This window comes from Hyla sarda (assembly GCF_029499605.1).
Source record: "Hyla sarda isolate aHylSar1 chromosome 1 unlocalized genomic scaffold, aHylSar1.hap1 SUPER_1_unloc_15, whole genome shotgun sequence".
NCBI lineage: Eukaryota > Metazoa > Chordata > Amphibia > Anura > Hylidae > Hyla > Hyla sarda.
In genome coordinates, this window is record NW_026607576.1 from 212,613 (window position 1) to 224,846 (window position 12,234).

At 43.0% G+C, this 12,234-nt stretch overlaps 1 protein-coding gene across 1 annotated transcript in view; it reads right to left on the reverse strand.

Moving 5' to 3' along the window:
* Window positions 1-12,234, reverse strand: part of LOC130298000 (oocyte zinc finger protein XlCOF7.1-like) — a 210,444-nt gene that overhangs the window by 121,304 nt on the left and 76,906 nt on the right. The window contains exons 2-4 of the mRNA XM_056550878.1: window positions 10,387-10,516; window positions 8,782-8,961; window positions 4,578-4,772 (exon numbers count right to left, since the gene is read on the reverse strand). Of these exons, the coding sequence (XP_056406853.1) occupies window positions 4,578-4,772; window positions 8,782-8,961; window positions 10,387-10,464 (453 nt within the window). The 5' untranslated portion in view covers window positions 10,465-10,516. The remainder of the gene's footprint in view (window positions 1-4,577; window positions 4,773-8,781; window positions 8,962-10,386; window positions 10,517-12,234) is intronic.

Genomic DNA, 12,234 nt, shown 5'->3' on the forward strand with positions numbered 1-12,234 from the left:
TCTCTTATACTGATCATTATTATCCCATAGGAGACTATAACACTGCACACACTGATCTCTTATACTGATCATTATTATCCCATAGGGACCTATAACACTGCACACACTGATCTCTTATACTGATCATTATTATCCCATAGGAGACTATAACACTGCACACACTGATCTCTTATACTGATCATTATTATCCCATAGGAGACTATAATACTGATTACACTGATCTCTTATACTGATTATTGTTATCCCATAGGAGACTATAACACTGTACACACTGATCTCTTATACTGATCACTATTATCCCATAGGAGACTATAACACTGATCACACTGATTTCTTATACTGATCATCATTATCCCATAGGAGACTATAACACTGTACACACTGATCTCTTATACTGATCATTATTATCCCATAGGAGACTATAACACTGATCACACTGATCTCTTATACTGATCATTATTATCTCATAGGAGACTATAACACTGCACACACTGATCTCTTATACTGATCATTATTATCCCATAGGAGACTATAACACTGATCACACTGATCTCTTATACTGATCATTATTATCCCATAGGAGACTATAACACTGATCACACTGATCTCTTATACTGATCATTATCCCATAGGAGACTATAATACTGATCACACTGATCTCTTATACTGATCATTATTATCCCATAGGAGACTATAACACTGCACACACTGATCTCTTATACTGATCATTGTTATCCCATAGGAGACTATAATACTGATCACACTGATCTCTTATACTGATCATTATTATCCCATAGGAGACTATAACACTGCACACACTGATCTCTTATACTGATCATTATTATCCCATAGGAGACTATAACACTGCACACACTGATCTCTTATACTGATCATTATTATCCCATAGGAGACTATAACACTGCACACACTGATCTCTTATACTGATCATTATTATCCCATAGGGACCTATAACACTGCACACACTGATCTCTTATACTGATCATTATTATCCCATAGGAGACTATAACACTGCACACACTGATCTCTTATACTGATCATTATTATCCCATAGGAGACTATAACACTGCACACACTGATCTCTTATACTGATCATTATTATCCCATAGGAGACTATAACACTGATCACACTGATCTCTTATACTGATCATTATTATCCCATAGGAGACTATAACACTGTACACACTGATCTCTTATACTGATCATTATTATCCCATAGGAGACTATAACACTGATCACACTGATCTCTTATACTGATCATTATCCCATAGGAGACTATAACACTGATCACACTGATCTCTTATACTGATCATTATTATCTCATAGGAGACTATAACACTGCACACACTGATCTCTTATACTGATCATTGTTATCCCATAGGAGACTATAACACTGATCACACTGATCTCTTATACTGATCATTATTATCCCATAGGAGACTATAACACTGATCACACTGATCTCTTATACTGATCATTATCCCATAGGAGACTATAATACTGATCACACTGATCTCTTATACTGATCATTATTATCCCATAGGAGACTATAACACTGCACACACTGATCTCTTATACTGATCATTGTTATCCCATAGGAGACTATAATACTGATCACACTGATCTCTTATACTGATCATTATTATCCCATAGGAGACTATAACACTGCACACACTGATCTCTTATACTGATCATTATTATCCCATAGGAGACTATAACACTGATCACACTGATCTCTTATACTGATCATTATCCCATAGGAGACTATAATACTGATCACACTGATCTCTTATACTGATCATTATCCCATAGGAGACTATAACACTGCACACACTGATCTCTTATACTGATCATTGTTATCCCATAGGAGACTATAATACTGATCACACTGATGTCTTATACTGATCATTATTATCCCATAGGAGACTATAACACTGATCACACTGATCTCTTATACTGATCATTATCCCATAGGAGACTATAACACTGCACACACTGATCTCTTATACTGATCATTGTTATCCCATTGGAGACTATAACACTGCACACACTGATCTCTTATACTGATCATTATGTCATAGGAGACTATAGCACTGCACACTGATCTCTTATACTGATCATTATTATCCCATAGGAGACTATAACACTGCACACACTGATCTCTTATACTGATCATTGTTATCCCATAGGGGGCTATAACACTGCACACACTGATCTTTTACATTGATGAATGGGTTCTCATAGGAAACCATTGATCAATGATTCTGCTGCTTGACTTCTCATGCCTGGATCTCAGGCACTGATTAGTCATTTGGCAATCGGACACCAGGAGGCAGGTAAGGGACCCTCCTGCTGTGTCACAGCTGTTCAGGATGCCGCAATTTCACCGCGGCGATCCCAAACAGCACCCTGAGCTAAACGGGATTTTTTTACTTTCACTTTAGACGTGGCATTCAACTTTGAACGCAGCGTCTAAAGGGTTAAAAGCATGAGGCACCACGATCAATGCCGCGTGCTATTAGCCACGGGTTCCGGCCGTTGTTAGAGGCCGGGCCCGACCCGCTATGACGCCGTGGCCCCGCGTTATAGAAAGGGAAAGGATTCAGGACGTACCGGTACGTCCTTGGTCCTTAACAGGTTAATTATGGTCAACAAAAATATTAAAAATATTATGACCATTATAAGTTGCCAAAAATATACAAACAATGCAATTCACCATATCTAGGCCGACTTTTTCCCCAGATATGAGTTCTAGGAAGTTGTGGTAGAAGTAACTTTTGCAATATAATAAAATAATAAAGTTATTATTAAAATGATTTCCAGGTTTATTGGTTATGAAATATTAACAAAAAAGAGTAATATAAACATATGATACATAGGAATATATAAAAATGAATTATGCATTAATAAGTTTGGTTCGTAAGATCAAACTTAATCCCAGAAGTTGGTTAGTTCAGATATCATATCAGTATTACTCTGCAGACAGATCATCGCATCCAATGATATCAAATGGGCGTCTACTCTCTAGAGATATAAAATGGCGTTATGAATATTACCCTGGTAAGATACGGTACTAAATATATATATTTTGTATTACATTACTAAATAGGAAGACTTAAATTAAGTTTCCTCGTGGGGATTATTATATCATGTGGTGGAGCAGAGAAAGATTCATAGAATATGCTATAGGCAACATGTCATTGCATTGATCCCAATAAGACACGCCCATTCACATGCAGTAGAAGGAGGGTGTGGTTTATATACTACCTATACATCTCATCATCTGACTGCAATGATATAGATAAGACACCCCCCGTTCATCTCCAGTAGAAGGAGGAGTGGTCTATATACTACCTATACATCTTATCATGTGACTACAATGATATAGATAAGACATGCCCCGTTCATCTGCAGTAGAAGGAGGAGTGGTCTATATACTACCTATACATCTCATCATGTGACTGCAATGATATAGATAAGTCATGCCCCGTTCATCTCCAGTAGAAGGAGGAGTGGTCTATATACTACCTATACATCTCATCATGTGACTGCAATGATATAGATAAGACATGCCCCGTTCATCTGCAGTAGAAGGAGGAGTGGTCCATATAATACCTATACATCTCATCATGTGACTGCAATAATATAGATAATACACGCCCGTTCATCTGCAGTAGAAGGGGGTGTGGCTTATAAACTAGTATTACCATCTCATCATAGAGGATATATAAAGCCGTATCTGCTCATCTATATGATATAATTCCATCCACATTATAAATGAGGGAACTTCATTAAATAAGAAACCTGTGTATCCTACCGAGAGTATGCATAAAGGAAAGATGGCTGCCTGGGGTCCATGGAAACACTTATAGTCATAACCGGTTTTCATGGCTCCGCCCCTTCAGGAAGCTTCTAGGAACTTCAGTGATGGGATCTGTGTTGCTTCCCCCTCTGTCTCCCTTTTTATGCTTAAAGCTTATTCCTCACCATAGGCCTCCACCCAAGCAAATGTCATGTCCTCCAATGATGACTGTATGGAGTACAATTGGGACCATATAACCTCGCTGTATCTCTGGGTTGGTAACCATGATTCCTATTGTGTTAAATCCCAGACTAGTTAAGATTGAAAGATCTTACAAGTATTTGTTCATCTCAAAACTCTGTCCTAGTTTTGGAAAACACTGTAAACAGACCATTGTCTGACCTGTCACCCCCTCAATCATTAACTCCGATCTACCATGACCTATGATCCCAGGGACAACATTTTCATGAACAGATTTGGACTTTCTTTGGGAATTCATACAAAGATGGACGCTTGAAATTATCTATATACCATTTGATTCTCTCAAATTACAACATCTGATTATATCGGTATCAATATAGCCAATAATGTGTATAGGGGGAGAATGAGGGAAATAGGTGACACTGAAGGAGATAGGTGACACTGACTGATTGTTCCCCAGCAGTTCTCTCCTGTGTATGGACGGATTCACAAGATTTCACTTCTCCAGTCATCACCTGTTTATTACTAGAGAGAAAAGTCACCAGAAACTACTTACCTCTCCAGATATCACGTGGATCATCTCTAGGGCCACGTCTAGTGTCCTCCTAGTCACGTGGATTATGTCCTCGTCTACCCCTGGGGGGTCATTCTTCATCATGACTATGTCCTGGTACAGATCCTTGTGTCCTTCTACATACTCCCACTCCTCCATGGAGAAATAGACCGCCACATCCTGACACCTTATAGGAACCTGACACACAATGATACCGTCATCACCAGACCCCTCCATTACTGTATAATGTCCCAGCAGTGTCACCTCTCTAATCATCTCCAGACCCTCCATTACTGTATAATGTCCCAGCAGTGTCACCTCTCCAGCCATCACCAGACCCCTCCATTACTGTATAATGTCCCAGCAGTGTCACCTCTCTAATCATCACCAGACCCCTCCATTACTGTATAATGTCCCAGCAGTGTCACCTCTCCAGTCATCACCAGACCCCTCCATTACTGTATAATGTCCCAGCAGTGTCACCTCTCCAGTCATCACCAGACCCCTCCATTAATGTATAATGTCCCAGCAGTGTCACCTCTCCAGTCATCACCAGACCCCTCCATTACTGTATAATGTCCCAGCAGTGTCACCTCTCCAGTCATCACCAGACCCCTCCATTAATGTATAATGTCCCAGCAGTGTCACCTCTCCAGTCATCACCAGATCCCTCCATTACTGTATAATGTCCCAGCAGTGTCACCTCTCCAGTCATCACCAGACCCCTCCATTACTGTATAATGTCCCAGCAGTGTCACCTCTCCAGTCATCACCAGACCCCTCCATTACTGTATAATGTCCCAGCAGTGTCACCTCTCCAGTCATCACCAGACCCCTCCATTACTGTATAATGTCCCAGCAGGGTCACCTCTCTAATCATCACCAGATCCCTCCATTACTGTATAATGTCCCAGCAGTGTCACCTCTCTAATCATCACCAGACCCCTCCATTACTATATAATGTCCCATCAGGGTCACCTCTCCAGTCATCACCAGACCCCTCCATTACTGTATAATGTCCCAGCAGTGTCACCTCTCCAGTCATCACCAGATCCCTCCATTACTGTATAATCTCCCAGCAGTGTCACCTCTCCAGTCATCACCAGACCCCTCCATTACTGTATAATGTCCCAGCAGTGTCACCTCTCCAGTCATCACCAGACCCCTCTATTACTGTTTTATGGCCCAGCAGTGTCACCTCTCTAATCATCACCAGACCCCTCCATTACTATATAATGTCCCAGCAGTGTCACCTCTCCAGTCATCACCAGACCCCTCCATTACTGTATAATGTCCCAGCAGTGTCACCTCTCCAGTCATCACCAGACCCCTCCATTATTGTATAATGTCCCAGCAGTGTCACCTCTCTAATCATCACCAGACCCCTCCATTACTGTATAATGTCCCAGCAGTGTCACCTCTCCAGTCATCACCAGACCCCTCCATTACTGTATAATGTCCCAGCAGGGTCACCTCTCTAATCATCACCAGATCCCTCCATTATTGAATAATGTCCAGCAGTGTCACCTCTCTAATCATCACCAGACCCCTCCATTACTGTATAATGTCCAGCAGTGTCACCTCTCTAATCATCTCCAGACCCTCCATTACTGTATAATGTCCCAGCAGTGTCACCTCTCCAGCCATCACCAGACCCCTCCATTACTGTATAATGTCCCAGCAGTGTCACCTCTCTAATCATCACCAGACCCCTCCATTACTGTATAATGTCCCAGCAGTGTCACCTCTCCAGTCATCACCAGACCCCTCCATTACTGTATAATGTCCCAGCAGTGTCACCTCTCCAGTCATCACCAGACCCCTCCATTAATGTATAATGTCCCAGCAGTGTCACCTCTCCAGTCATCACCAGACCCCTCCATTACTGTATAATGTCCCAGCAGTGTCACCTCTCCAGTCATCACCAGACCCCTCCATTAATGTATAATGTCCCAGCAGTGTCACCTCTCCAGTCATCACCAGATCCCTCCATTACTGTATAATGTCCCAGCAGTGTCACCTCTCCAGTCATCACCAGACCCCTCCATTACTGTATAATGTCCCAGCAGTGTCACCTCTCCAGTCATCACCAGACCCCTCCATTACTGTATAATGTCCCAGCAGTGTCACCTCTCCAGTCATCACCAGACCCCTCCATTACTGTATAATGTCCCAGCAGGGTCACCTCTCTAATCATCACCAGATCCCTCCATTACTGTATAATGTCCCAGCAGTGTCACCTCTCTAATCATCACCAGACCCCTCCATTACTATATAATGTCCCATCAGGGTCACCTCTCCAGTCATCACCAGACCCCTCCATTACTGTATAATGTCCCAGCAGTGTCACCTCTCCAGTCATCACCAGATCCCTCCATTACTGTATAATCTCCCAGCAGTGTCACCTCTCCAGTCATCACCAGACCCCTCCATTACTGTATAATGTCCCAGCAGTGTCACCTCTCCAGTCATCACCAGACCCCTCTATTACTGTTTTATGGCCCAGCAGTGTCACCTCTCTAATCATCACCAGACCCCTCCATTACTATATAATGTCCCAGCAGTGTCACCTCTCCAGTCATCACCAGACCCCTCCATTACTGTATAATGTCCCAGCAGTGTCACCTCTCCAGTCATCACCAGACCCCTCCATTATTGTATAATGTCCCAGCAGTGTCACCTCTCTAATCATCACCAGACCCCTCCATTACTGTATAATGTCCCAGCAGTGTCACCTCTCCAGTCATCACCAGACCCCTCCATTACTGTATAATGTCCCAGCAGGGTCACCTCTCTAATCATCACCAGATCCCTCCATTATTGAATAATGTCCAGCAGTGTCACCTCTCTAATCATCACCAGACCCCTCCATTACTGTATAATGTCCAGCAGTGTCACCTCTCCAGTCATCACCAGAATCCTCCATTACTGTATAATGTCCCAGCAGTGTCACCTCTCTATACAGTAATGGAGGGGTCTGGTGATGATTAGAGAGGTGACACTGCTGGGACATTATACAGTAATGGAGGGGTCTGGTGATGACTGGAGAGGTGACACTGCTGGACATTATACAGTAATGGAGGGGTCTGGTGATGATTAGAGAGGTGACACTGCTGGACATTATACAATAATGGAGGGATCTGGTGATGATTAGAGAGGTGACCCTGCTGGGACATTATACAGTAATGGAGGGGTCTGGTGATGACTGGAGAGGTGACACTGCTGGGACATTATACAGTAATGGAGGGGTCTGGTGATGATTAATGTCCCAGCAGTGTCACCTCTCCAGTCATCACCAGACCCCTCCATTACTGTATAATGTCCCAGCAGGGTCACCTCTCTAATCATCACCAGATCCCTCCATTATTGTATAATGTCCAGCAGTGTCACCTCTCTAATCATCACCAGACCCCTCCATTACTGTATAATGTCCAGCAGTGTCACCTCTCCAGTCATCACCAGACCCCTCCATTACTGTATAATGTCCCAGCAGTGTCACCTCTCTAATCATCACCAGATCCCTCCATTATTGTATAATGTCCAGCAGTGTCACCTCTCTAATCATCACCAGACCCCTCCATTACTGTATAATGTCCAGCAGTGTCACCTCTCCAGTCATCACCAGACCCCTCCATTACTGTATAATGTCCCAGCAGTGTCACCTCTCATCACCAGACCCCTTCATTACTGTATAATGTCCCAGCAGTGTCACCTCTCCAGTCATCACCAGACCCCTCCATTACTGTATAATGTCCCAGCAGTGTCACCTCTCTAATCATCACCAGACCCCTCCATTACTGTATAATGTCCCAGCAGTGTCACCTCTCCAGTCATCACCAGACCCCTCCATTACTGTATAATGTCCCAGCAGTGTCACCTCTCCAGTCATCACCAGACCCCTCCATTACTGTATAATATCCCAGCAGTGTCACCTCTCCAGTCATCACCAGACCCCTCCATTACTGTATAATGTCCCAGCAGGGTCACCTCTCCAGACATCACCAGACCCCTCCATTACTGTATAATGTCCCAGCAGGGTCACCTTTTCAGTCATCACCAGACCCCTCCATTACTGTATAATGTCCCAGCAGGGTCACCTCTCTAGTCATCACCAGACCCCTCCATTACTGTATAATGTCCCAGCAGTGTCACCTCTCTAATCATCACCAGACCCCTCCATTACTGTATAATGTCCCAGCAGGGTCACCTCTCCAGTCAGCAGCTCAGTGATCCTGTGGATGAGTTCTAGGATCTTCTCCTCATGTATCAGTGAGTGAGGTGGAGGCTCCATGATGGGGCCCCGAGCCCTTCTCCATTTTCTGGACTCATGGGGATGGCTGCTGGGGGCCACACACTCCCCCCATGTCTTCTTCACTATGGTGTAATCCTGTGTATGGAGAGAGACAATGAGGGGACTGACCCCAGTATTCCTCCCTCACTACAAAGAGGAGATTGTGCCCCCTGTATAGAGCTCTAGTGAGCACATCTGGATTACTGGGGTGAGTTCTGGAGACCTCACCTACAAAGAGACATCCAGAACACAGAGCGGCTCCAAAGATGGGGGCCAACAATGGTGGAAATGTAGATGGGGGGGACAACAATGGTGGAAATGTAGATGGGGACAACAATGGTGGAAATGTAGATGAGGACAACAATGGTGGAAATGTAGATGAGGGCAACAATGGTTGAAATTTAGATGGGGACAACAATGGTGGAAATGTAGATGGGGGACAACAATGGTGAAAATGTAGATGGGGACAACAATGGTTGAACTGTAGATGGGGGACAACAATGGTGGAAATGTAGATGGGGACAACAATGGTGGAAATGTAGATGGGGGACAACAATGGTGGAAATGTAGATGGGGGACAACAATGGTGGAAATGTAGATGGGGACAACAATGGTGGAAATGTAGATGGGGACAACAATGGTGGAAATGTAGATGGGGACAACAATGGTGGAAATGTAGATGGGGACAACAATGGTAGAAATGTAGATGGGGACAACAATGGTGGAAATGTAGAAGGGGACAACAATGGTTCTAAATGTAGATGGGGACAACAATGGTGGAAATGTAGATGGGGACAACAATGGTGGAAATGTAGATGGGGACAACAATGGTGGAAATGTAGATGGGGACAACAATGGTGGGAATGTAGGTGGGGGGCAACAATGGTGGAAATGTAGGCAGGGGACAACAATGGTGGAAATGTAGATGGGGACAACAATGGTGGAAATGTAGATGGGGACAACAATGGTGGAAATGTAGATGGGGACAACAATGGTGGAAATGTAGATGGGGGACAACAATGGTGGAAATGTAGATGGTGGGACAACAATGGTGGAAATGTAGATGGGGACAGCAATGGAGGAAATGTAGATGGGGGACAACAATGGTGGAAATGTAGATGGGGACAACAATGGTGGAAATGTAGATGAGAGGACAACAATGGTGGAAATGTAGATGGGGGACAACAATGGTGGAAATGTAGATGGGGGACAACAATGGTGGAAATGTAGATGGGGGGACAACAATGGTGGAAATGTAGATGGGGACAACAATGGTGGAAATGTACATGGGGGACAACAATGGTGGAAATGTAGATGGGGGGGACAACAATGGTGGAAATGTAGATGGGGACAACAATGGTGGAAATGTAGATGGGGACAACAATGGTGGAAATGTAGATGGGGACAACAATGGTGGAAATGTAGATGGGGACAACAATGGTGGAAATGTAGATGGGGACAACAATGGTTCTAAATGTAGATGGGAACAACAATGGTGGAAATGTAGATGGGTCACCTCACCTCTCCGGTGAGCATGTGAAAGATCTCCAAGGTGAAGTGTAATATTTTCTTAGTCATCTCATTCCTTTTCTTGTCCATCTTTTTGGAATTTACTTAGAAGCAGGAAGTACAGCAAAAGCCAAATCTTCTCCTAAAATGGAAATAAAACTGAATAAAATAAACAAAAGAAGGGGAGTGAAGATTAAATGAAATTCTAATTGAAACTTCATTGTGCACTACCAATCCCAGCCAGCATTGTTCCAGGAATAAACAAATATCTAAAGCTGTGGATGACCTGTATAATAGTAATATGTGTTTAAAGGGGTACTCCGGTGCTTACACATCTTATCCCCTATCCAAAGGATAGGGGGTAAGATGCCTGATCTCGGGAGTCCCGCCGCTGGGGACGCCCGTGATCTTGCACGCGGCAATCCGTTAGTAATCAGTCCCTGGAGCGTGTTCGCTCCGGGTCTGATTACGGTCGACCGCAGGGCCGGCAGCGTGCAACGTCACGCCTCCGCCCCCGTGTGACGTCACGCTCTGCCCCTCAATGAAAGCCTACGGGAGGGTGCATGATAGCTATCACGCCCCCTCCCGTAGGCTTGCACTGAGGGGCGGAGCGTGACGTCACATGGGGGCGTGGCGTCACTCGCCACCGGCCCTGCGGTCGACCGTAATCAGACCCGGAGCGAACATTCGGGGGCTGATTACAAAAGGGGTGCCGCGTGCATGATGTCGGGCGTCACCAGCTGCGGGACTCCCACGATCAGGCATCTTATCCCCTATGCTTTGGATAGAGGATAAGATTTGTAAGCACCGGAGTACCTCTTTAAGTTGCTGTGAACGCAGCAAAGGTCTGAGCAGCTTAGGAGCATGTGGTACTGATAAGGATGACCCTTATGTTTCTGATCACTGATCAATATATTAATACTAATATGCCATTGCTGATCCTGGAGAAAGATATTTGTTAAATTACCCTTAACCCATAAATCAGCTTGCAATCTGCTCGTGACTAAGAAAAAGACCTTGGAATGACACTAGAAGGACCAAGATGAGATGTTACTAGACAAAATATATGAAGAGGATACAGATTGTATAGAAGGACAAGGATCTGGGATTTTAAAGTATGAGAGCGAGAGGACCACATAAATGAACGTTGGCCAAGAAAGAAATGGATGACAAATATGCTAATATACAGAGATAAAGCTCAAATAACCAATCAAATTGTAACAGGATTAGGTGATAGGATTATATATATACACATATACCACATACCTAATATATAGATGAAGTATATACACCTGTGATAGGATTATATACATATACCACATACCTAATATATAGATGAAGTATATACACCTGTGATAGGATTATATATATACACATATACCACATACCTAATATATAGATGAAGTATATACACCTGTGATAGGATTATATATATATATATATATATATATATACACATATACCACATACCTAATATATAGATGAAGTATATACACCTGTGATAGGATTATATATATATATACACATATACCACATACCTAATATATAGATGAAGTATATACACCTGTGATAGGATTATATATATATATATATACATATACCACATACCTAATATATAGATGAAGTATATACACCTGTGATAGGATTATATATATATATATATATATATACATATACCACATACCTAATATATAGATGAAGTATATACACCTGTAATAGGATTATTATATATATATATACACATATACCACATACCTAATATATAGATGAAGTATATACACCTGTGATAGGATTATATATATATATATACACATATACCACATACCTAATATATAGATGAAGTATATACACCTGTGATAG